General features: G+C 41.1%; 1 protein-coding gene across 1 annotated transcript in view; it reads right to left on the minus strand.

The window, feature by feature from the left end:
* The window catches only part of LOC118583612 (hedgehog interacting protein), an 86,864-nt gene that overhangs the window by 12,789 nt on the left and 46,698 nt on the right, over positions 1-27,377 (minus strand). Inside the window, exons 5-11 of the mRNA XM_036187078.1 lie at positions 14,388-14,539; positions 13,767-13,940; positions 13,064-13,207; positions 9,161-9,282; positions 5,855-5,978; positions 4,878-5,008; positions 2,538-2,619 (exon numbers count right to left, since the gene is read on the minus strand). Of these exons, the coding sequence (XP_036042971.1) occupies positions 2,538-2,619; positions 4,878-5,008; positions 5,855-5,978; positions 9,161-9,282; positions 13,064-13,207; positions 13,767-13,940; positions 14,388-14,539 (929 nt within the window). The remainder of the gene's footprint in view (positions 1-2,537; positions 2,620-4,877; positions 5,009-5,854; positions 5,979-9,160; positions 9,283-13,063; positions 13,208-13,766; positions 13,941-14,387; positions 14,540-27,377) is intronic.

The following is a 27,377-nucleotide window of genomic DNA, read 5'->3' on the forward strand; positions in this document are numbered from 1 at the left end:
TACTATGGTAAGTACATAATTTCTATGTACTTACTTATATAAAAATATAACAAATTGCAAGTTAGTACTTTTCTCTCGCAGGATCATAAAGCAACTGACATATGAAAGCTATTTTGAAAATATTCTAACAAGTCTAGGGGCTTCTTTATATAAAGACAATGAACTTAACTACTCAATTTGAATTAGGTTTTTGAAATAACAAGGAATAGCCATATATTCGTACTTAGGAATTCTTTAATTTGATGATGTTCTTTCTTCAGTTTTAGAAAAATACTTCTACTCTGCCTGACCTCTTTAGTGCGCCTATGCTAGCAATTAACTTGTGTTGCCCCAAATAATGCTGTCTGTCCAGAAGTGTCTGCTCATGCACCAGCCCCTCCTGGAAAAAAAAAACACGGTAATAATAATTTCTGGCATTCACATCAAAACAGTAAGAGGCTCCCAACAAACGTTTAGGAAAACATTAACTTTCTTACACTCGGTTTAATTTAGAATATGCTGATGCCTGTGGAGGAGGATGGGTCTTTGGTATTCTATTACTTCCCCCACCTTTGCAAAGCAAACACAGATCTTAACCCTGGCCCCACACATGACATGAATCACCAGAAACAGCCCCATAATGAGAAGCCAGGCCTTCAGGTATGTCACTCTGAGACCACCCTACTAGAGGGGGCCCTAAGATCACAAAGCCAAGGTCACTCATGGCAACCCTGATAATTAGATCCTAATAATAGATTGAAGGTGTAAAATTCACCTCTACTCACCAACAGACTAAACAATCCAGATCAAGAAAGATTTTGTGTGAGGTGGGGGTGGGTAGAGATGGGGAGAGAATTCATTACCCTCTTATGGGAAAGCTTCAGAGGTTGATCAATCTTGACAGTATAATGGAGCAACAGGGACCATTTTGAAACTAATTGCCACAGGTCCAGGGAAAGCCCATCCCCTGCACTGCAGGCCATCAGAACACTCTGTGTTACCAGTTCTCACCACCTCTGCACTTCAGGCCATCAGAATGCTCTGTGTTACTAGTTCTCACTAGTTTGGTTTGTGTTATTACTGTTGCCAGATTCAGCACGCTCTGAAGTGTCTGACAGTTTTTCATTTCTTTTCTTTCCTCCAAGAAGACACTGATTTCACACATAAAGAGGGAAAACCTCACTGCAACTACATATGTGACAACAAGCTTGTGTCTTTAACAAAAGAAGTAAGGCCATGCTCCCAGTGAGCAGGGGACAGAAATAGCTTCTCATTTCTCATGGGTCCTCCTCTTTGTGATGCAGTAGCCAACGCTAACCTGTAGTTTTCTCAGGAAAGGAAATGGTTTTTGGTTATAGAAAGAGTAGGTCTGCCCAGTCACGAGTTTATAGCTTTTCTGGGAAAACACACAATTGACAACCTACAAACAGTATTTTAAGAGTTGAATGATGCCAATGCCTTTGGCTAACCTTTCCAATCACTAGAATTGATTCTCTTGAGAAAATCTTCAAAGAAGATTGAAGTTTGCAGCATGGTATAGGTGAGTAAAGAGTACTAGTTAGTTTGATGAATGATGATTGGAATGACAAGAGATCTGTGTGTACCAGTGTTGAGATGGGTAGACAGAGAGGGAACACACACACACACACACACACACACACACACACACACACACACACAGAGAGAGAGAGATGTGTTAAGCATGTCTCTCTCTCTCTCTCTCTCTCTCTCTCTCTCTCTCTCTCTCTCTCTCTGTCTGTGTGTGTGTGTGTGTGTGTGTGTGTAGGCCAGATGTTAACATTGAGTATCTTCCTAGATCATTTTCTACTTCATTTCCTGAGACAGGGTCTCTGGCTGAACCAGGTGCTCACTCATTTGGCTGGGCTAGCTGGACAGTCTGCTGGGGATGCCTTGTCTCTGGGTGCTGGATTGTATGCAGCCACCATGCCCACTCCACATTTGTGTGGGTTCTGGGGATGTGGACTCTTGCTCTATGCTTTCTAGACAACACTTGATCTACTAAGCCATCAAATATACTCTTTAAGGGACAAAACCCTCCAAACCTTCCCTTTGCTGAAGTAAATAACAAAATAACCCTTTAGGTTTATTTCATTTGCTTGATCAAACAATCTTCATGAACACTGTGAACTGTCAGATAGTTTTGAAATGAGGCTCATTTGTTGAACTGCTAAAATAACTTACCTTGCTTATCTAACAAAAAATCATACTAAGAAGGGTGATTCTGCTAGAACATTTCTCATTTTCTCAAAACTAAAGGTTTTGTTCCTTTTCTAACCTGAGTGCTGAACCCATTGTCCTACATGTTAGGATCCCGTCCTGACTTTTAACTGTGAGCATTGATTCCACAAGTCCAGGCCAGCTCTGAGAGGACAAGAAGATATGAATGAACTTTTCAAGTCTTTCAAGGTCAAGTGCAGTCCTCTGTCATGGGAAGGGCAGGATGCTCACTCCAGCACATTGCAAACTGTGTCTCTTCTATAACTAAAGTAACTGGAGGATGGGCATTGAATGGACTCAGAAGGAAAACAAAATTTTACCTTTTCGGGTCTATGATCTTGTACAGTTTTCCATTGTGAGTCTGGCTCATGCTCTTACTGCTTGATAAAATGTACACTTCTCCTGTTGAAAAGAGAAACAATAGAGTGATTCAGAGCATGCCATCACAGCCAAGTAGGAAGACCCTGTGCTTACAGGCTGTGACTGCACTTTCCAAGTCCTCCTTTGTGCATACCTTGAGTCACCTCTTCCCCCTTCCCAGATTGCTCCTGTTCAGGAGGACATTGCTCTTCACCTGGGTCACAGCCTCCTCCCTGGGATCCTGGTCTCTGCCTTTGTTCTGTAGTCTTATTCTTACCCAGTGATTCTTTTCAAGAGTGAAATGGCCTAAGTCAAGTGGAATTTCCCTGCCTTCTCATGAAGCTGCCTGGATAAGCCCCTTCCTCCCTTCACTCCTCCTTCCTTCCCTCCCTCCCTTCACTCCTCCTTCCTTCCCGTTCTTCCCTCTCTGTCTTCTTCCTCTCCTTCTCTCTTTTCTTGTGATGCCTAGAAGCAAACTCAGAGCCTTGAGTGTTCTAGCCAAGCACTCTACCTCAGATGCCCACCCATAGCCCGAGTTATTCTCAAAATAGGAGCCTGACATTTAAATTATTCTACAGAGCATATGAACAAGGTTCTCTTGGGTGGGGTAGAAGCACATCAAAGAGAAAAAAATCAGATATAAAATATTTTCACTGTGGATGTTGGGTGGCAGTGGCATACACCTTTGATCCCAGCACTCTGGAGGCAGAGACAGGTAAATCTCTGTGAGTTTGGGGCCAGCTTGGGCTACAAAGCTAGTTCTAGGACAGCCAAGGATACACAGAGAATCCCCATCTGGGGGGAGGGGGTGCTTCATGCTGTAACAAGAGCGGACAAATCTCTTTCCTAATTATTATATCTCCATGTTTCTCAAGTACTTCCTATGTGTTTTGGGGAGAGTTGCCTGAGTCCCTTATTAACCTAAGTGAATGGCATTTCTGTTGATTTCCCTCATTTAATGTACAAAGAAAATCAGCCTGGACTTTCATTATAGGGAGAATATTTTCTGACTTAGGAAAGAAACATTCTTTTCTTTTATGCCTTAAAACTCATTTCTGAGGCTGAAGGATCATAGTCCTCATGGTTTGTTAAGGTGTAGTTAAGTAAAATACCACAAAAGCTACACTCTGTAATTTGAAACAGTGGAGAGTACACAACTTCACTTTCCAATTAATCATACTCCAGTTCCAACTTCCTTCTGCTCATTAGGTTCCATAGTATTTTTTTCCAATGGAGGAAAGTTTTATTTTAGCTCCTGGTTTTAGGGACTGCAATATGTGTTATCCTGTCTCTGTTACTTGGGAGACATCACCTCATGGGTGTATGGCAAAGAACACCTCTTGCCCTCACAGCAGCCCGGGAGCAAAGATACAGAGAAAAACAAGGTTCTAACTCTCTCTTCAAGAACACTAGTTGGGGTGCTGGAGAGAAGGCCCTGAGGTAAAGGGCGCTTGTGCTCTTGTAGAGGACCTAGGTTCAATTCCCAGCACCCACATGGCAGCTCATGACCACGTATAACTCTAGTCCCTGAGGATCTGACACCCTCTTCACTTCCTCAGGCATTGAGTGTGTACATGGTATACACACATACATGCAGGCTAAACACCATACATATGAAATAATAAAATAATCTAAAATGTGTCTTTTAAAGAGCACCAATTTCCTCTCAGAGAGGCTCATCTGCTAAGGTGCCACCCCCTCCCAATAGCTCCACAACATAGTGATGAGGCCTTCAACACACATAGGCTCTGTACATTGAGAAACATGCCAAAAATAGTGTTACACTGATGGTCACTAAGATAATTTCTCTTCTATTGGCAAAGGATCTTTAGCCCTCAGATTATCTTGCACCAATTTTATTCTCCAATGGGCAAAATAAATAAGTAAACAACAAAGAGAATAAATTAGGTTCAGATTGCACCCTTCTAAAATCTATTAAAGGAGCATGGGCAGGTGGGACTGTTTTTACACAGAAAACAAAAGGACCATCATAGTACATAGTGAAAAATACCAGTATGAAAAGGCTCTCCATTTGGGACCTAATTTCTTCTTGTTTATGCTTGTTTTTTTCTGCTTTATTACTTTAATATTTCCAAAATACAAACCAAGGCGTAAAGATCCTTGGGGAAGGTTTCTGAGAAAGAAAACCTAACTGTACCATCTTCAGATTCTATGGAGGTCACCTTTGCTGTGGGTACATTTCCAACAAATGGAAGAGGAGACTGTTATTCTATAGGGCAGAACAAAGTTTTCCAAGCAATGAGTGAAATCAGAACTTAATGGGGTAATAGATATGGTACCTAATTCATCTTCTCCAAATCCCAAGACGTGGCCTGTAAAGTAGCCTCGACAGGAACCGCTGCTGCCCAGACAGAGTGGCTTTTCTTGCCATTGCTTTGTCACTGGACTTTGCTGCAGGGTTAAGAAATTCCTGTAACAAAACACACCACAGACTTACAGTGAATATACCTTGGCTTACTGGACACTCTAAAATGTTTTAAACTAGAAATCACAACAAGGAACTGTTACATGGAAGACATCACCTCTCAAGGGAAAAGGAATGTGCTTTGTCCTGTATGAGAGCATTATAAAGGCCAGATGAGGATAAAGGACCTAAAGGTAAGATGGGGTCTGGAGAGGGTTCTGAAAAATCCAAGGAAGAAAAAGGTCCTCTTCTCCCTCCACCCAGGAGAGGGTACTTCCCAGGCAGGCAGGTCTCAACTGTAAACTGTGCTGTTGAAACCATTGTGAGATGCAGGTGGGGGGAGCACAATGTAGGTACAGTCATTCCCGATCTCTTGCAGAACCCAGACATGAGTGCTAGCAGTATGGGTTTCGTCAGCTCCTTCTAATTACCCACTGTTAGACCTTGAAAATTTAGGCTAAGTTTTTATGTTGTGGTAGCTATTTATGTAGATGAATTACACCCTGCTGCACCCAGTCCTGAGAGTTTGGCACTACCAAAATTCTTAGTCTTCCGGGTAGTTCTAAAACAGCTTTTACAGCTCCTGTAAAACACATTTTGGAATGAGGTTGAGGATAAAGGGAACAGTTGAAATAAGCGCAAAGACTTCTTTGCCTTTAAACGTCATAGAAATGACTGTGCCTACTGAAGGTTCTCTTTAGAAGCATCTCCTCAGTTAAGCTTCCAGATGTGGTGTAACACAAGGAAGTAATAACATTTGCGTGTCCAACGTGTGGCTTGCGGGGGATAGCCACTTGAATAGTTTTTGGTAGTGTGCCAACCAATACAAGAAACTGGCATAAGGAAACATACCCATTACGATCTCCAAACACATAGCTTCCATACAATCTTTCAGACTGGCACCCTCTGTAAACGAATCCGCCAACCAAAGGACCGTTACTAAACGGCTTGAATTCTAAAAGTGATGGTTCACTTTCTGAAAACAAAACAACACAACAAACATTAGAGCAAATAAATCATGTTCAGAAGCAAGAGTGATACAGACCAGTTAATGGGTGTTACAATAATTTAATTCCAAGTTGTGTTTCAAAAGGCAAGACATAAGTCCTTTTCACATATACCAATGAGAATAATGAAACTGTTCAAATAGCACCAAAATGTAAGTTTAATGAAATGAAAATGCCCATCAGGAGCTTGCTATTGTTATCAGTCAGGATACACCAAGATTCCAACACAATTAAAATCCAAGTACTTTGAAATCATTGTTATTTACTATAAAGCCAAAATACTATAAAACTTAAGTTTTAAGCAATCTGTAAAAATGGTTCTACTTACGTTTAGCAAATAAAACAGACCTATCAAATAATTTAACATGTTTAAAGTGTTTTGAAAGTTCATGCTTTAATGAAAAATAAAAGCATAGTGCATAAAAGGTCTTTAAGCCCACATTTACTGTGTTCTTAGAAACATTCACTCAGTCGTGTGTTGTTAGAGTTTTCCTGCCTGGCCCAGTCAGGACAAATCTCTCTTACCCGCCAGTCCCATAGTCGCTCAGACCCAACCAAGAAAGCACATGGAAACTTACATTGTTTACAAACTGTATGGCTGTGGCAGGCTTCTTGTTATCTACTTTTTCTATCTTAAATTAACCCATTTCTGCTTATCTATACTTTACCACATGGCTTTGTGCCTTACCAGTGTCTTTACATGTTGCTTCTCATGGCGGCGGCTGGCGGTGTCTCCCCAGCCTTCCACTTCCCAGAATTCTCTTTTCTCTTGTCCCGCCTATACTTCCTGCCTGGCCACTGGCCAATCAGAACAGCAACAGCCTGCCGGTTTGAGCTACTATGGCAGGTTCCTGGCATGTGCGTCTGACCTGCAGTATGGCAGGAATGAGGAGTCTACAAGTGGCACTTTACTCTGCTGTGTGGTAGATTTAGCCTTTGCCAGTTTAAAAAAAAAAAAAAAGGTTTCTGAGCTATGCACTGCTTTGATAGAACTGCTTCTGATAGTTGATGGTACACATGGCTCCAGACCCAGAGCTGGCAGTAAACTGTACCACCTCCATGTTGGGAATCTGAGGTGGGCGGAGCCAGCAGCCACAGAGGCGCTTCAGTCTTACAAAGATGGATACTACACAGAGAATCTGGTTTATGTTGTCTTTGGGATTTTTAACTACAAAAAATATTTGATCATAGAAGCTGTTGAGTTAAACTGCTGTGGATATCGCTCTGTGTAAATAAAGTTCTGATTGGCCAGTGGCCGGGCAGGAAGTATAGGCGGGACAAGAGAAAAGAGAATTCTGGGAAGTAGAAGACTGGAGAGAGACACCGCCAGCCGCCGCCATGAGAAGCAACATGTAAAGACACTGGTAAGCCATGAGCCACGTGGCAAAGTATAGACTAATAGAAATGGGTTAATTTAAGATAGAAGAAGTAGATAACAAGAAGCCTGCCACAGCCATACAGTTTGTAAACAATGTAAGTTTCCATGTGCTTTCTTGGTTGGGTCTGAGCGACTATGGGACTGGCGGGTAAGAGAGATTTGTCCTGACTGGGCCAGGCAGGAAAACTCTAACAACAGTCGTGTAATATCTCAGCTTAAGGCACAGTAATGGTTTGTCTATAGAGTTTTAAGGTTAACAAACCTGGCTTCAGGAGTTCCTTTGAATTACAAGTGACAAATTCACCTGAGGATTACTTCTTGTGCATTTAATGTCAAATGAGTCACAATCAACAGACAGTACCTTCTGTAAGCACTTTCGTGGTAACACAGTCATTTTAAAGGCCCTACTTTTCTCACACGACCACGATAAAGCAAAGCTTGGAAAAGTCAAGTTTTAAATACTCCAAACGCAGACAGAAGGTGTGAGTGGATGACTAAGGTTGAATACTGGGGTTAGGCTGCTGCAGTTCAAATCCATCCTTTGCTGTTCAATTTTGTTTGACAACTAACCTTTCTGTACCTCAGTGTTCCCCTCTGTACCATGGGGCCGATTACAGTGCCTGTCACCTACAGTGGTTCTGTGAGTGTGTTCACAGTGGGAGCAGAGTATGCTAGGGATGTGTTTGAAAATATGCAAATATAAGGCTGTTAATACTTTAACTGGTTTTGACTAGAAGTTAATGTGATTAGTAAAATTTAGCTTAATCTCCTGATATAGCCAAAATCCATTGAATTAGTGACCTGTTAGATTTTTCCCCCAAACAACGCTATTCTTTGATATGGCTTTTTATACACACACACACACACACACATACACACACACACACACACACACACACACACACACACACACAGAGGAAGAGAGGGAGGGAAGGATGCAGGCAGGGAGGAGGGAGGCAGAGAGAGAGAGAAATATCTAGAAAAAAAACAAAGTAAATCAACCTACTACTGCATGAACTAACACAGCTGTCCATTCTTAGTGCTAAAATACCTCTGTTGAATGAGTAAGTAGATGGAGCAATCAACTTAATAAGCTCAATCTACTGTGCTCCTTAAGTCATAATAATGCCTAATATATTGTGGCCTTCAGAAGGGGTATGCACTAGAGCATTGAAAATAACTGAGTGTTTTGGACTTCATTATCCAACTTTATGTTTTTAAGTTCTCTGTAAATACTCAGTAATCATGTTATTAAAAATAATGTTTAAACATTTTATTCCCATGACTTGTTTTTACAAGTCAATTACTTTGTTCTCTCTAAAAGAGACCCATTTTAAAATTATTTTTATTAGAAACATTATTTTCCTAATTGCTGAGACTTGCATGTTGAATGTTCAGCCATTTCTTACCTTTAAACTTATTTCTCTGCATGTAAGTTGTTAAGACAAATTCCCTCATGTAAGAGTGAGTAAAAAGAAGAAGTTCCTCACTTTGAGTCTCAGATGAGCAAAACACAAGCCACTGACTTTTGAGACCATTAAACTATTTGAACACAGGGAACCATGCAATCCCTGGGAAAGGCAATTAAGCAGAGGAACCCTCAGGGCTTTGAGGAGTCCTTGAACCTTTAAAAATGGAGCAATTTACTCACTGGCCTGACAAAGGCCACTGTTTTTATGCCTTTTCAAGGTTCATTATGCAAACTCCCTTTTTCTCCAATTAATATACTAAAACCAATCTTCACCTAAACCATCTACCGTAGGCTTGACTCACCATAATCCTTCCCTTTTATTATCTGTAGGATTCTGGCCGATGATCTGTTTTTCCCATTGGAATCTGAGCAAAGTATTGTTAAGTTGATGTTTATATCAGTGGGATGTCGATCCACGGCACATCTACACAATAAAGGAGACAGATACTCATTAATTCCTGCCAGGGTCTCTTCCTGACATAGAAAGGAACGCTCTGTGGGCTGGCAAGGATCCTGTGAGCAATTTAGTTCCGATGTTCTTGAAACCACTGAAGGAAACATCTGATGTGTTTGTTTACCCTGCTGAAGCTAATGACCTCAGGAGTGTGTTTCTTAATTTTTCTGGCTATCTTTCTTCTAATGAATGTTCTCATTGTCTTAAAACCCTTTGTTTAGCCTATCGGTAAGGATTACCTCATGCATAACACATTGGCAGAGTTTGGAAATATGAATCAGTGCTACCATCAACTCATCTGTGCCACACAATGCATGTAATGTGTTAGCCTTAGAACCAGTGTGGTGTTTCCTACATGGAATGCTAACTTAAAAAATAGTACATACGTTTATCTACTGTGTGTGTGCATGTGTGCATGCACCATGGTGTACGTTGTGTGGAGGTCAGAGAACAATCTGTAGAAGCTTTCTTCTTTCTCTTCTGTTTCGAGGACTGAACTCAGATGTTATGTTTGGTGGCAAATGCCTTTACCTCCTGAGCCATCTTACTAGTCCCTGAATGATTACATTCTAATTCTCGGGGAGCTATAGCAAAATAAAACATGTGTTCCAGTCCAGGGTCTGAAACACAGCTGGCCTGTGCACATGTGGAGTATGGTGGTCTTTTCCCTCCACTCTGTCTTCATGTCCTTCATACCTAATGTGGAGACCAGAATATTCCTGTAGTTCTAACCACTGGTGGAGCTCCACAGCGGTCAAGGGTCACTGCATTCCTCTTACCTGGTCTAAGTCTAAGAGGCCACAGTATTCCCGGGATGCTTAAGTGAATAAGAGATGATGGGGTACCATTTTGTGATTTATGATTCTTAGCAATCTCCTTGACCTTGACCCTAATGACAGTAGTGTTTCCCGGCCCTTAGCCCCTCTCATCCCAGTTGTGAAAATCAACAATGTCTCTAGACATTGTCAAATGTCCCCTGGAGGCAAAACCATTCCATTGAGAATTGCTGTTTGGGTGAACAAAATACACTAATTACTTATAAACCAAACCACTTGGCTTTAAATAAATGAAAAATATTTAAAAATGGAGAGGAGGGCCTTCAGAGATGGAGAGCCATTTAGCAATTATTAAAATAAAACAACCACTGGGGCTCCCAGCAGCCCCCTCCTGACAAAGAAGCAGGAGCTGGGACAGTTCTACAGACGAACCCCACTGTCCTAACAGTGGTTCCCACAACACGGCGTCGGGTGAAAGGATTTCTTCTAGAACCTCTTTCTGAAGATGGAGAATTTATGACAAAAAGATTTGATTTGTTTCCAATAAGAAGCAGAGGCCAGCTTTCCCTGAAGTGGCCGCTGGGGGCTGTGAGTTCCACTCCGTTCCCTGACCTTCAGCCAGATGTGGACTAGCTAGGTGAGGCTAAGATGGTGGGTACCTGTCTCCATCCATCTGTCCAAAAGCAGCACAGAGTGTGCACCACCCACAGAGGCTGCTACTATCAGTCAGGGACTCTTGGTAACTGATGTGCCAACTCTGTCTCCTGTGCTGGTCACTGAAAGTCCTTCTGCTGGGGATGGTGATGATGGGGGAGGGCGGTTTGCTATGTTAATGTGGGCATAGGGCTTACCACTGGGCCTTGTACCTGTGGTCACATTACTGTGAACCTTTTCCTTGAAATTAAAAAAGATGTTGAACTAGGGAAATGAGCCAGTGGGTAAGAAAACGTGCTGTGCAAGCAGGAGGACCGGAGTTTGATTCCCCATCATCCTCATGAGATTCGGGCACAAGTCGGGTGTGTGGGGTCAGGTATGAGAAAAGACAGAGCTGCTGACCAGCCAGGCTCACTGAAATATCGGGCCTCAGGTTCAATAACACATCAGTCTTTAAAAACAAAGGACAGGAGGAAGGCCAATGGTAGAGGAAGACATCCCTCTACATGTGTAAGTGTGAGTGTGCAAACACACCACACACACACACACACACACACACACACACACACACAAAGTTTAAAAGGTGCTGCATGGGCAACTACCTCAGAGCACTACCACTAGGAGTACCTAGTCTACTAGTACCCTGCAGAAAGGTGCTTAATGATGGTCACCTTTACTTTTAGCCAGTGATGGTTTTAGTTTCTTTTTTCTCTGTGAGATCTTTCTCTGTCTGAGATTCTCGGTGAGGGAGCAGAATACACAGGCATTCTCTTTAGCCTTCGGCTACCAGGGAAAGCAGTGCTCTGGGCACAGGCATCTTGCCATGCGTAGGGTCTGGAAAGCGCCTCATCCTGTGTTTTCACACTGAGGCTTGGACCCCCAGGAAGGTTGCAAGAATGCTCTGGTGGGAGGATGGTGACTCAGGCCCCTGCACTTCAAAGTGCTGCTTTGTGGTGTCTGTGCGTTCTGAGCTATAGGAATGGAATGTGACAGTTTCCTCCACATCCTGACCCCACCTTAAGTATTCCCTGCTGAACAGATTTTAAGATCTGTGGGGATTGCCAAAAAGGAAATGAACTGTGACTTGGGCTTTGATGGAGGGAAGATGAAGGGCATGAGGGATTATAAAAATAAAAAGTTGGAGAAATATTCACCTTGCACATAGTGAACACTTAATAAACATTAAATAGCAATAATAACTAAGCTAGTAAATGAACGAATGCGGCCACATACCTGTTAGTCTGAATGATAGACCAGACTGGAAGGGATTTTCATCAGAGATTTTCTGTTACAGTTCATAGAATTTTTAAAGTGTGCCTGAAACCCTGCATTCTACAGACTTCTTAGTTTTCTGTTCTTTATGGTTCATTATAGTATAAGCAGAAAACTGCCAACATGGATTCCTTTAGTATTTTTAAGTTTTTAAAGCATAAAAGACATTAACATTTACCTCAATCCCTTGCAAATTAACACTACACCATCTAGTATGAAATGAAACCATGGCAGTAAGAACTGCCCCAGTGTGAGGCACGAGGCACCACTCTGTGCTTTATCTGTGATTCTTTATATAGTCCAGACAGAGCCTTTAGAGCACGCTCGTTACCACTCCTGTTTAACACATGTATTATTGTCTGAATATACCCTGCAAAGCTCATATTCCAGTACCCCGTCCCCGCTGCAGCCAGTGGGGCAGATGGGACCTTTAGGGGCTGATTGCATCACGAGAACACTGCTCTCACCAGTGGATTGTGCTAAGGTCAGGAGAGAGGGGCTGGTTATCCCAGGAGTGATTTCCCCATAGGAGGATGACTTTGGCAACTTTTCTGTCTCTCTCCCTTTCTTTTGTTCTCATCTTCCACCATGAGATGAGGAAGCAAGAAAGCTCCCAGCAGATGCTGAGCAAGTGCTGGCATATGGCCTCGGATTGCCCAGCATCCAGAACTGTGAGCCCCAAACCATCTATTGTAATGAATTACCCAGTATGTGGCATCCTGTTAAAGCAGTATAAAACAGACTAAGCCAACAGGAAAATAAAATTTACAGGTGTTTAAAGGAAGAAAGCCAAACGACCTCCAATAGTAGTCCTCCAGTCTTCTCTAAGAACTTGCATTTTCCTTGTCTAAATTCTTTTTAACCTTCATCAGAGAGGAGTGCTAGGAAGTGGGCTAGAGCCTTGCTCAGTTAGTAGCCCACTGTATTGTCGAAGTACAGAGGGGAAACATCCCTTGCTATGTGGTGGCCACACATCCCATTGCTCTTCCTAGATCTCAAATTCTGTCTTTTTTTGTGAAAGTAGGGACAAGATAGGCAGATGTCCTCACCTGCCTGGATCATGGAGCCCATGGGCAAATACTTCTGGGGGTTGGTTGGTGCTGTTGAAGTGGGGGTTGCTCCGTGGTATGGAATAAGGCACATTGCACATGTCGGTGTCCACATCTAGCCTCAGCACAGAGCCTGTGAAATCACTGAGAAATTGGAGGGGAGTGAGTATTTCATGTCCAGGTTGTGTGTTCCACCTGCATACATGGGGTAAAGCTGCCCGAAGGAAAGAAACTGTCCCCTCTTTTGACACAGAATTACTTGCATTCCATATTCCATATGGCAAGAAGTGAGACCAGAGGCAGTTTGGGTGCAGTGGAGGGCTGTCAAGGATGTGGCATGGTGTGCTCCTTGCTTTTAAAAAAATCTGTCCTCTTTCATTTTTGCCAGTCTTGTGTTTTATGTTCCCAAGACATTAGTTCATTAGGCAGAGGGTGGAGCAGCAGCCTGGATGTATGGGGGTCAGGGAGAGTCTACTACCCAGTTGCTGGGCCCAGAGGAAGAGGTGCCCTCCCCAATGCTGTGTGTTATGGGGGCAGCATCTGTAGCAATAACTGTTTTATGACAAAGCAAAGCAACCCTTCAGCATAAGATAACCATGTGTTCAATCATCAGCTCTGGTTTCCAGTTGCTAGCTCAGACCGAGTGTCCTGGCACTGAAAGAATGTTAATGTCAAAGAGTTCTTTTGGTAAGCAGCCTGTTACCTTAACCCATCCATCTCCTCCATGTCATCCAGCGTGATCATACCATCCCCGAGGATGATGTATAAAAAGCCATCAGGACCAAAGAGCAGCTGCCCTCCAAGATGCTTTCGGTGGAGCTCAGCAACTTCCAGAAACACCCTGGCTGTTCTCACGTCAACTTGATGGGGATTTTTTCTGCAAGATGGAGGGAAAAAGCACCATGAGTCTTCAGGCATAATATGAATCCATTAGGGAGGAAGCAGTGTACAGATAGAACCGCATTTGAAACAGAGCTAATCAGAATTACTGGAAAATTACATTAATCTCTACATTTTAGGAATGTCATTGAAGTTGAAAATAATTGAAGAAAAGTACCAAAGACATTATTTTACAATATTTTCCCTTACACACACACACACACACACACACAAACACACACAGAAAGAGAGAGAGAGAGAGAGAGAGAGAGAGAGAGAGAGAGAGAGAGATTCATACACATACACATGTTTAAAGCCATGAGAAGATTCTGCTTTAATTACTACCAATTTATCACGATCATTTCTAAGTAGTGTGTAAAGAGATAAAGAAGAGAAAACATCATGGCAGAATTTCTAGACTCCCATGAATGTTAGTTGGTGATACCTGGACACTGTGTATTCCACAACCCTAAGAATGTGGTCGTGAGGCCCAATAGCCCATCGCTCTTGGTTGGTGGTGTAAGACACATACAGCTTTCCATTTTTCTTGTAATTGGGATGGAATGCAAGGCTTAGCAGGCCCCTTTCATCTCCTCCCTGCAGTCAAATGAGAAACACAAAGATTTGTGAGGTTAATTGTGTTCTTTATTGTGTTTCAACTGGAACCCCAAAAAGAGTCTCTTTATTTCTTCTGGGTAATCTTTGCCCAATCTCTTTTCTTTTCTCTGTTTTCCTATTGCACAGAAAAGGATTATAAAACATTTCTCTATGTAGCTCTCTTTAAAGGTTAGAACAAGACAATTGTCTGTGCAGTTATCTGTACACAAGACTCTTAGGCCACTTTGGTCAAGAGATTTGTGCATGTCACCTTGGGAAGCTGGGGAGAACCATTTAAGTGCTATGAGGAATTCTTTACTGGGTTACAAGGTTGTTTGCAACACACAGGAGACAAATAAAACAGTTCACAATCAACGCTTGCTTCTAATCCAGGTCACCAGAATCTAAACGTAGCGCTGCCTGCCAGCTCCCACTGTCTTGGCAATATGTTTAGAAAGCAGTGAAATTGCTTGTGTAATGTATAAACCTTGGCTTCACCCGGAGGCATCGACATCAGTTGTCACAGCGATGGTGGTCTGTACATCACAGCTAGGAAACAGCAGCCTAGGCCATCTACACAGAGAGGAGGTATTTTTACATGCACCCTAACTCTGCAGAGCATAGATGGATGAAGAGATGGGAGGAGAGCAAAGAAAAGGACCAGAGTGGGGGTGGGAGAAACATGAGAAAGAAAGGGGATGCTAGGAAATAAAATAAAGATCTCAGACAGCTCTCCTTTGTTATTGTAGGAACGTCAAGGACTGTATACATTAGACATGCCAAATGCTAAAGCAATTAAAACATCATCATGTTCGGAAATAGAAAGGCATTTTATCTTCATTTTCTGCTAATTCAGCTTGTGGAAATCCGATATGGTCTTAGCATTTGCTGTATCCCACAGGTAGTCTAGGAGTGTCCGTCCCGGAATGAAAGCGTCTCAGATGACGTAGATCAGAACACGTTCCGTATTCTAGGAAATGAGTGAACATTTTCTCTGCAGTCTGGCAAGTTATCCACAGCAGTGACATCCTATGACAGAAACTGAAATCTACAGTTGCTCATCCCCTATTTATGCCTTTAACATCACATCTATTTTGACAAAATACAATGAGTACTTAACTTCTGGAGTGTTAAATGGGGAAAATATCAGTAATATAAAAACTTCTTTTCAGGGTCATGGTCAGTAATGGTCAACTGTCATATTGAATCCCACTCCACAGTGTCTGTCACCAGCACAGAACAGTTCTGGGTGCAATTTGTATGATACAGCAATCTGAGAGCATAAAATTTTAGGGATAAAAGTTCATTTTTAATTAGCCTTGTTTGATTTGTTTCATGGCAAAGTAGAAATATTCAGATGTTGAATGCTGTATAAATGATGCATTGGCTAGAAATAACCGGGAACTACTGAATCATTTATTCAAGTGTTAACCCTTTTGCACACTGCCATATGCCTGATTTTAAATTTAATCATTAGAGTCAGATGCTAATGACTATGATTTATGAATGTGCCTCCGTTTTGTGATGATGGTTTTAATACAGCCTCTATGCTGGTGTCTCACTTCTCACATCATCAGGAGATAAATACCCCTTGGCTATCTTAGAGAACTCCAGAAGCTGAGATGATGTGTAACTCAGATCTGAATGTAGAGGGTCTGCACATTTAAACCACATTGACAGATTGCATGAGAAAGCCCACAGGTGGGATTTTGTCTGTGATTAATTCTCCTCCCCAATATACTTCTAGCTAAAACTGTGGGACAGGTTAAGTGCTGTGTGCCTGCTTCACAAGTGCTTGTGGTCATTGTAGGAAGCTTTAGTTGAAAGCAGTTCTCTGTAGCTGCTCATCAAATAGTCAGAAATACAGCCTGAGGAGGAGAGCAACATGGTTCAAACTGAGCTGGTTGCTTTTCAGGAATTAGGGATATAAAAAGAATGATCATTAGTAGGCAAATGGAAAGGAGCCACAAACAAATCCACAAGTGGGAGTGGGCTTTTGTTCACTTTAGAAACACATGGCTTGACACCCATGATTCCAGGAGCATCATGGACATTTAGTAAAGTGCCAAATTCAGAAAAGAAATGAGTTGTGAATGAGAAGAAAATAGATAATATATATTTTTAAAAGTAAAAATTCCAACATTTTTCAAGTTACACAAATGACATTTGATTAATTTAGGATATAGGATCTGCTCTTTTCAAAGAACCTTCTGGTATAAAGTTGTGATCTGATTGGTTTAGAACTTGACTACTAAAGTCATTTCCGAGAAAAAAATTTCATAACTATATTGGTGAGAAAATTTCATGTGTTGTATAAATCTCATAGCTGTCTCTAATGATAGCCAAGGCTTAGATATTAGGAAGTTCTATTAACTCCTGCTGAAGCAGGAGACTGAAATATTGATAGGCAATTCACCTGAACTAGCTTTCACAGTGATGTTATCTATTTATTTAAAATATGTTATGATCAAATCATGATTGAACTCTCAAATGAAAACCTGCCTTTGAGGTCTGGCTCAGTTTTCAAGGTCTACATGAAGAAACATGTTGACTGCCACTGAAAGTTGACTTTACGGCAGAGTCAGAGGCCTTTTCAGAGATACCATCAGATATTTAAAGCCTCAGGTCCCCTTACATGGCTCCAGCTTTAGACAGTAACAGACACTGTCCCAGTATGAGGGACAGATAACGACAGGTCTCTAAGATCTCTGTTCCTTCTGTGATCATATGTCCTTTTCACCCTAGCTCTGCTGTGTGCTCACAGCCTCGTTCTGTCTCCTTCAGTTCCAAAGCCTCATCTCCCTACCCTCTGGTGCAAACTCTGCTAAGCTGGTTTTAAAGGCTCAGCGGGAAGAATCAACTAGCCCTTATGTCAACTTCACAGAGGTTCCTCCTAACGCCTCTCATCCTTTCCCTCTGATGGATGGCTTTATGGCTCAGGGTTTATGGAATGGAAACTATGAACTCCATCCAGAAATGCTTAGAGGTAGAAACTGATCCCAAGAGCATCTAAGGAGAATGAGGAGTTAAGATGAGCTGAGTTGACCTGAGCTCACTGAATGGCTCATGAAAGGACTCATAGTCCAGGGAGCTTTGCCATTCACAAAAAGCATGGCTTCTGACACAATGCTTTTCAAATCTGTTAGCCAATGTTCAAAATAGTGATCATGGCCCATGTGAATGGCAGTGATTCCCGTCCCCCATCCTCACATTGAACTTTGGGCTTCGTGATTAGTTCCTGGATGCTTTGTATGTAAGTTGTGCTTCAAGTGACTGTGTGTGCAGTATCCTGAGACTCAAACCAGAAGCTAACAGAGCAAGACACTTCTGACATTGCAAAACAGGGTTATTTTCTGCAAAGTTCAAGCTAAAGAAGAAAGGAAGGGAGGGAGGCAGGGAGAGAGGGAAGGAGGAAGGAGGGAAGGGAGGAAGGAAAAAGTTTACAAGAAAGCCCTCATACCATTTTACATAAGGTCATGATAGCGTGTTAGGCTTCAGGTTGGACAAGCTTGCCACTCTGACTAGAGCCTGGCATCTCCTCTTCTCCTTCCTCAGCTTTCCCAGTAGTCTGGACAGCTCCATACCAACCACAAGTGGATACTCAAAATAATTGTTGAATGATTTGAAAACAATATCCTCAAACTGTTTAAAGTCTTGAGATTGACCTATGTTCCAGGTACATCAGAAAAGCTTCTCCAAGGACTTTTAAAAAGAAAAGTAACTGTCACTCAGGTCTTGGGAGTAGCCTCACAGGATCCACAGAATAAGTGACTAGCACCCCTGCCAGAAAAATGTCTATTGAAAAAGAGGTAAACATAAAATGATTAGACAGAAACACACACCCCCCCTCTCGTTTTTTTGAGACAGGGTTTCTCTGTGTAGTTTTGGTGCCTGTCCTGGATCTCACTCTGTAGACCAGCCTGGCCTCGAACTCACAGATCCACTTGGCTCTGCCGCCCGAGTGCTGGGATTAAAGGCGTGCGCCACTACCGCCTGGCCATTTTTTTCTCTTCAAGGAAACTTTTGAGGTATTTGTCTTTCATTGTGATGCCATCTAAAGAAAACATTCTCTTTAGAAATTTATTAGACTTATCTTTATTTTATGTGTATGAGTTTCTGCATGCATGTATGTATGTATGTACGCACATGCCTGGTGCCCTCAGAGGTCAGAAAAAGGCACGGGATCCCCTGGAACTGGAGTTATGGATGGATGTGAGCTCTGGGTGCTGGGGACCAAACCCAGGTCCTGTGCAAGAGCAGCATGTGCTTTTCTCTGCTGAGCCGTCGTCTCGCTAGCTCCCTCCCTCTACTTTCAATATGGGCTCAACTTAATTTATTCTGAGTTTTCCTTTCTCTTGCATTTGCTTCCATCCCCTTTGGGAAATGCTGGCTTGAGTATTTTTGGAAGGGGCAACATGGAACCGGAAGCTGGAAACACCACTGCTTAATTGTACATAGTTTTTCTTTAGTGGTCTTGATATATAACTAACTAACTGATTTCAAGTCCAGACTTACCTCTCTTGGAACCCTTGCTGTCTACTGTGGTCACAGTGTCTAGGGATCAGGACAAGAGTACCTTTGGTGTAGGTTATCATGCCTACTGCATGAGCACTTAGTTTTTAAAAAGGTTACTACAGACAGGAGTGGTTGCACATGTCTGTGATCCTAGCACTTAGGAGATGAAGGCAGGAGGACCAGGGATTCAAGGCCAGTGTCTATTATATAATGAGTCTGAGACTGGCTTGGGTCACCTGTGTCTCTGTTTCTAAAACAAAACAAAACAAAATAAAAACAAGAAAAGGAATCCTAAGCACATAAGACTTAGCTTTCTTGAGCATGACTTCCATAACATGAACCTATGACACTAAGCAGTGAAGAAGCATAAAACAGTCCTATATCCAAGAAATTATTGCTGCATTGATAATTAGAAATTAACATTAGTTGAGCTGATGTTTATTGAGTACCTACTAGGTGTCAGGTTTTGCTTGGCAGTAAGGATAAGGACACCTGGTCCTCACAGAACATGGAAGCATGCATTGTAATTTTCAAGTGTCTCAATTCCACAACACTCCTGTGAGATGCTGATGTTTTCAGTGGTGAAGCAGTACTCCATCATTAGAAATGGGCCTTTCCAAACATCAGGAGTAGCAGAGAGTTCATAAATAGCTGGGGTATCTTTTCACCAAAGGTTTCTTTTCTCAGATATCCACAGACTTAGCAACTCCAAGACTTAGTAACAAAAAGAACGAACTTGCCTTCTGAGCAGCTCAATTACTTGAAGAATTAGGTGAGTTTCTACAGACAGTAAGACCATTTTCTTACATGACACCAGGGCATAGGTAGGAGGGACATCCTTGGGTAAAACTGTTGTTCCCTTAATGCCAAAGGGATCTCTGAGAATTAACAGATGAATAGAATAGTGGCATTTTCGATTGTCGATAAGACGCATTCTTGTACTATCATGCTGACTATCTCATTTCCTTTACCAGGAGTCACTCACTTGTCTGCTTTGCTGGTACACAGAATGAGAGGAAAAGGAAGACTTGGCAACCAACATGGCTTCTTCTTGTCTGGAACTTTCTGCTACCCAGAAATGAGAAAACAAGTGATTTAAAAAAAATCATATTTATTTGTTTATTTTTAGAATTGTCGTTCCAAACATAATACCCGATTATATTTTCACATAGCTCACGGCTGGAAACAAGACACATTTGTGATCTTGGTTTGTGCATGAAGATTTAACATGGGTCTCAAGGGTTAAAGTGATTGTCAGCAGAACTGCCTTCTTTACTAGTTAGTCTCCAGGAGATACTTTTGCCCCACTTTCCAATTTTAGCAGCTTCTTACATTCCTTAGTCTATTCATCCTTCTCTCCATCTTCAAAGAAAGCAATGGCAGGTTGAATCCTCAATCATCAATCCCATCCTCCCAGCTTCCCTTTCTGCCTTCAGAGTACCAGAGTGGGCCCAGATGTCCTGCTCAGGTTAGATTCCCCAGCTATGTGTAATTTAGTTCTCAGTCCTTCTTTAACCTAATTTCCATTGATGGCTAAGGTAACAAATCATAAGAATAAGAACATATTTTGGGCATATTAGACAAGAGTAGTTTAACCTGTCTGACCCTAAGTATTTAAAACTTGAGTATTTTTGGCCACAGCCTCTAGCGATGAAGTGTACCTACAGTCACTGACAGGCACAGAAGGAAAATCAATCATGGCACACCTGTTAATGTAGCTGCCCCATAGAAATAATCCTGATGGGCTTCAAAATGAGTGAAAGCAGTCATCAGGAGTGAAGGAGAAAGAGAAGACAGTTTTACAAAAAGTGGGCAAGTGAAATTTGGGTGTATCTATTAGTCAAGAGCAAAACTCCTGTGCAAACTGCGTGGGTCTTCATGATGCAGGAGACACTACTGATCATGGGAACGCCTGCCTGATGGGAAATCTTCGCAATTTAAGCACATAAAACTGTATTCTATACTAGTTTTCTTTATTTGCAATTTTGAAATATGCTGTAGGGTACTTTTTTTAAATACCCTCGGGAAAAGGTCAGAAGTACCGCCTTTCAACAGTTCAAGTGTAATTTAACCCCTGAAGAAGAGCCAATCCATAAGGGTCTTGAGAGAACTTATGGGAAGGAATACACACATAATAAAAAGCACAATTTGTCTTTGTCTCTAGTTCCTGGCCCCGAGCCCCAAAACCTCTCGGAACTTCCTGAGTGACAGGAACGTCATTTTATTTATAGTGCCCTCTTTCAACTACATCTGAGCTCGTGCTAATAGGCTGACTTTTGGAGGCCCAGGACAGGAGTGAGCCAGTGGCCAGAGAAGGCAACCGCGTGTCCAGAGAATCGAAGCTGGCGGCCCTCCTCATCCCTCATCCCAAGAGAGGAGTTGATAACTCAATTCAGTCACCAATGGCTGGCAATTTAATCTATCCTGTCTATGTAATGAAATCTCCGTTAACAACTCTTGGGCTTTGGAGCTAGTTCAAATCATTTGCCGAGCAAGTATGAAGACCTGAGTTTAATCTCTGGAGTCCACATAAAGCTAGAGGTGGTCCATGAGCTACTGTTTCAGAATAAGAGAGATAGCAGCATTCCCAAATGTTTGCAGGCCAGCACACAGTAAGAGACCCTGCATGAACAAGGTAAAAGGCAGAGCTCACATCTGACGCTATCCTGTGTTCTCTACATACACACCCACCCCCGCACATATATCCTCCCTCCCATCATACAGACACAGCTCAAACACCAAAACAACCAAAATCCCTCCCAAACCATGGAGTCGGGGAGGTGATGCTTCCGTGGAAGGCATGGCATACCCACAGAGCCCACTTTCTCGAATTTCCGGCTTCACAACTCCTGCTTGCTCCATAGACACATGTCTCTATCACATTTCATACTGAAAATTTATAATTACAATACTTTTTGTCCCCGTGTTTGTGATTTATTTTATGTTAAATTCTTACTTGTCAAGTAGAATTAAACTATGTTTATTCTCTCATGTCTTCCCCAGGCTTCATTTGATACAGTACAGCCTCTTGGAAAAATGGATTCACTGCACTCCTTACCATTTTTAAGCAGTGGTCATCTGTCATAGTACTGCTAATATATGTGCCAGAGAAATTTAAGTTATCAGGGAATGGCCTGAACACTAGGAATGTTCGGTTCAGTGTATGCCATGTGGTAATAAATTTGAGACACTCTGAAGTTCAGTTTGCTAAAACATTTCCAAAAGATGAAAGACTTCAATACAGTTAGGCTATTTGAAACATATATTTGTAATGATAAAGGAACAAAACATTAAGCTTACAAAAGTTAGCTCTTCTCAGAAACAGTGCCACAAATTTTTCTGAAGAAAGATTTTAGAAATGTCAGTTCCATTTAGGGAAAGTAAAGATCTTACTCTGTGATTTTGGCTAAATAAAAACAAATGAAAGTATAAAGCAAACTAAAGGAACTTCATGGGATTGAGAAGTAGGGGGAGTGAGAATTGTTTTGTTAAAGACAAAGCAATATGGTTTAATAAATTATTCTGTTATGACCTATAGGCTAAGCACATGTTGGTCCTTAGGTTGTGAAGTATTTCTGAATGAGGAAGCAGCTTGGTATTGAATGTGTGTTTAGTCTGCACAAAAGGCTCTGTGTACAATGCATGGGCACACACACACACACATCATTTTTAAGATAACTGTAAAAGGGTGAAATATTGGGTAGTTACATTGTTAAACACAACTGAATATCAGTTATGTAAAATAGGAATTAGAACAATTCTCCCTGAGGTGGAAACATCTGGAAGGTGAGCCTCAGCTCCCTGGGAAGACTTGACTTGTCATGACAGTAGCCTGTGCTGCTCAGTTACTATGTCCCACAGACTTCGCTCAGTAATTTGTGAGTGCTAGTTTAAACTCTGTAGTAATCCCAGGGCTTAGTGCCATTTCACTGGTATTCCTGGCTTTTTGGACAAGGGCTTAATGAATTTGTTCAGAATGCATAATTAGAAAGAGCAGTGCAGGGCTCATCTCTGGTTGGAGTACAAACAATTAAAACGTGTTTCACAGTCTGTGACCAACTATTTCCTAAAACTAATGAGACATGTGGGGTTAGCTTTCTTTCCTTCCTTCCTTTTTTTTTTTCTGAGACAGGGTTTCTCTGTGTAGCTCAGGAGCTGAGAGGGTTTGAAACAGTCTGGCTTAGGTTTTATCAGTCCTACAGGGGATAAATGGTGACCTCTGTATCTTAGTTATTTTAGCTAGTAGGTGGTAGTTGACCTTAAACAACTCAGCTATTTTTAACTTACACAGTCATGTATGTGTCTAGTTAACTTTTCAAATGTTCTTCTCTCTGGAAAAATAGTAATTTATTTTTAAACACAGACCTTCATAAGTGTAACAAGAAGGAAGCTAAAATGTCAGTTTTGTTGAGATAGAAGAAACGAGTCAGGCATTTATCTGGAGAATTATCTGCATGGACAGAATTAAACATGAGCAATATTTATGTAGCTTATTGATTTTTATCACACCAAAGGGATATGAACAATGATGCAGACAGAAAGACGTACAGGCGAGTTTAACTGAACTTGTCTCATGTATATTCATCACCCCCTCCTAAGTATTGTTACAATAAAACTAAGTTTCTTTGACACCCCTCACCACAATGGTCATTTTTTAAAAAAACTTTAACAATGCAGTATTATATTAATCAAGAAACTATCAGAGAAAAACAAGTACTGACTTGTATCAATTTCTGTGGTATGCTACAAATAATCTTACCAAAACCAAGTGAGGATGGGCTATTTGATGCCATGGCTGTTGTGGTGTGGAGATATGTAGGCAGTCAGTTCTTCAACACCTGTGGACATCACTGTGGAACACCTCACTGACCTAGACATACTCGCCCTTCATCATCATTGTGTGCTTTCTGTGATTCACGTCTTCAAATCCTACTCCTTCACCGTTTCAGAAGCACTTTTGTGAAGTAACCAAAGGTTTGATATGATTACATAAACAACCCATTAAGCACAGCAGGGAGATGGGAACATTCACACAAAGTAGTTACACCTCCTCTCCAAAATGGAATATGACACCCACAGATTATTTCATGGTAGAATTTGCTTGGTTGCTTTGTGGGGCGAGGGGTTCATGTAGAATCTCTTTGGGAATAGCCATCCAAGGTTGCTCAGAGACTTGGGAGGGTAAGGACTGTGGGCCACTGACCTCCAGAGCAATACTTTAATTGAGCACAGCAGTCAAGGGCGGAAAGGCAGGCTCCATGGCACATTCAGTTGTTCCACAGATAAGACTTTAAGATAGGAGAATGGGATTTTGAAGAGAAGAATGTGAAACCCTCCATTTCAGTCTTACAAGAAACTGTGTGCTATGGGGAAGGAGTCTTGTCTTGTTTGCAGCCATCCAAACAACATCTCGACTTGACAAAATTGGAGGCATGGGGAGACAGATTTCGATTTCTAGTCAGCAGAGGGCCCCCACTTTTGAGAAATCCATATCTTTCCTCTCAGGAGATTTGGGTGGTGTGGGTTTATTAATGACTTGCAAGCATATACACTGGGCCATTGTAGGAATTTAGTTGAGTTTTAAAAAGTAATGTCAGTTAAAAATGGTGTATATTCTGAAGTTAAACATAAAGGAATTTATTTAGTAAACAAAGACAGTATTTGAAGCAATAAATGAACCCAACATTGCTGTGATCTCTGGGTGTACTGAAAGCCAATCCCAGTGGTGTCTCCTCTACATTACAAGCAAGTCCTCCATAAAAGGTGCTTCCAAGATTTGTGATGGAAAAAATACTTTTGATGTGACCTATGGCTCTGAAAATTACTTTAGAACGATGCTGACCAGTATAACCCACGCTTATTTAAACTCCACACTTACTAAATTTAGATTCAAGTTGGCTATTCAATTATAAACTGAAGAAGACTGTGAGATCCTTCTAGGCAGGGGTGCTATCCACTGACAGTATCCATGTATCAGAATATTAGATCATGTAGCAGAGTGAAATGACATTGCTTGGTTACGGTTGGGTTAGGCAGGATCAATTTTGCCTTCCCTCAAGGGCTCTCCCTTAGGACCATTCTCAAAAGTATTAGCAGTTAAATAAAAGCTGTTAGATTGAGCCAGGTGTGTTGGCTGATGCCTTTAATCCCCACACTGTGGACAAAGAAGCAGGTTAATGGATCTCTGGTTAACAGTGAATTCACGACAGCTAGAGTAATAAGACCCTGTCAGTTCACACATACTGAGCAAATCTTGTTTATAAATAATTCCCTTCAGATAAAGGAGAAAATTTAGAAAACACATTAACTTCTTCAGACTTCCTCATAATTCTACATATTTGTCATTTGTGTATTTATGTATTGGCTTATGTATTGATTTATTTAGGGCAGAGTTTCATTATGCACCACAGAGGTGCTTGTCACTGGCTATGTTGTTCATACTGTTCCTGTGCTCACAACTCTGCTGCCTCAGATTTCTAAGGGCTGTGTGAGTGAACAAGCCCAGGTTCAAGTTCACTTTACTTCATGGACAAGTATTATTCTATTGTCTTAATACTTGAAACTAGTTTCTTTGGAATGACTTAGTCTATAATAAAGACAAACTTTTAATGAATGCATAAGCATTAGGACTGTTCTTTCATAAGGATGAAAGTCAATTTTATGAGTTATTTGGAATATTCGATTTTTATAGTAAAAACTAATGAAATAAAGTAGAGTTGTAAGGTTTCATTCACTTCTGGAATCTTTGAGGCATTAGGTCTGCCTATTGGGTTTTAAACATTAGACACAGGACTATAAAGTACATTTTCTTCGTAGTTCCATGTGATTTATATCTGTGTAGTTGGAAAAATAATTTTCTTTCTGCCAGAAAAGGGGAGATTTAGGGCTTTTTCAATAAAGGCAAAAAGAAAAAATCACAATATAAAAGATAAATGCTTCACTCTAGCAAAGGGTATAAAATTGCTTTTAATGAATTTGACTTTTTGGTTTTATAAAGCTTGCATTTTATGATGTGTGGCTAATACAGTAATTATGCAGCTAAAAGCGTTATCTTCACATCGTTATGTGGAAATCTCAGGCTGGTGCACTTGACTTTTCTAGTCATGTTTCTGTGCTTTCTTCCATTGTGGATTTCCTCTGCGACTCTAAACAAGAGCTCAGACTGACTTCCATGAGCACAAAACTAAGCAATTAAATAAGATTATTGCTTTAAAAGGGAGCCTTGAAGAAAACAACCCTAGCAGTTTAGACCACCAAGGAACACTAATAAATTTAAGGAAATATGAGTTTCCCTTCATGTGACCTCTCTTGAAAAGTTATATAATAGACTGCTGGAACTTCAAGGTCACATAAAAATTATGGCACTTTAAAAATTATTTTCTGAGTTAGAGTTTGAACAAATATGATTTATGTGTCAATTAAACTTGCAATTTACCAAAGTAGCAAAATCAAATTGTTTGGCTCTTTGATATTATCATGAAGCACCATTTTATGAAATGATCAAAATGCAGAGTTCTAGTGACAGCCACTTCAGAAGGACCAAATCATTCATTCTTACATAGTGTCATGTTACTGGTTTACTGCAACAAATCAGCCATAATCAATAGTTAGAAAAAAATACTGTGTGCCCCCAATATCTAAGATGAGCAAATATGGTTGATATTTTATATCTTATGTACTTACATTAATTATTTTTTATGGCTTTTCTTTTGAGACAAGTCTCTCTGTGCAGCCCAGGCTAAACCCCTTCTGCTGCAGCTGTGCACATCAGCAACCCTGGCTTAGTATTTATGTATTTATACTAATTCTGGATGAAGGAAATAGAGAATATTTGTGAATAAATGTATCTTTAGTATAATTGGGGGAATGATATGTATATTAATTTGGATAAAGTCTATATTAAAGACTATAAAATCATATTAGGATTCATTAAGAAAGACTAAAGGGAGGGTTTGATGTTTTCATCATCATCATCATCATCATCATTATTGTTATTATTAGTGTGTGTGTGTGTGTGAGTGTGTGTGTGTGTGTGTGTGTGTGTGTGTGTGTGTGTGTGTTGGGGAGAGAGAAAGAGGGTTATATGTAGGAGCACAGCATGCCATACTGTCATGTGGAAGTCAGAGGACAACTTAGTAGAGTTTTTCTGTCCTTTTACATCTTTACATGAAGCCCTGGGATTGAACTCAGGTCACCAGGCTTTTGTAGCAGCCTCTTTTACTCCCTGAGCCGTCTTGCCGACCCCCTAGATTTCATGTTTTTAAAAGAAACAACAGGAGGAACAGAGTCTTTACCTGAATTAGAAGATTGCTGTTCACCAGTT

The sequence above is a fragment of the Onychomys torridus genome, chromosome 5 (genome assembly GCF_903995425.1).
Source record: "Onychomys torridus chromosome 5, mOncTor1.1, whole genome shotgun sequence".
NCBI classification, from domain to species: Eukaryota; Metazoa; Chordata; class Mammalia; order Rodentia; family Cricetidae; genus Onychomys; species Onychomys torridus.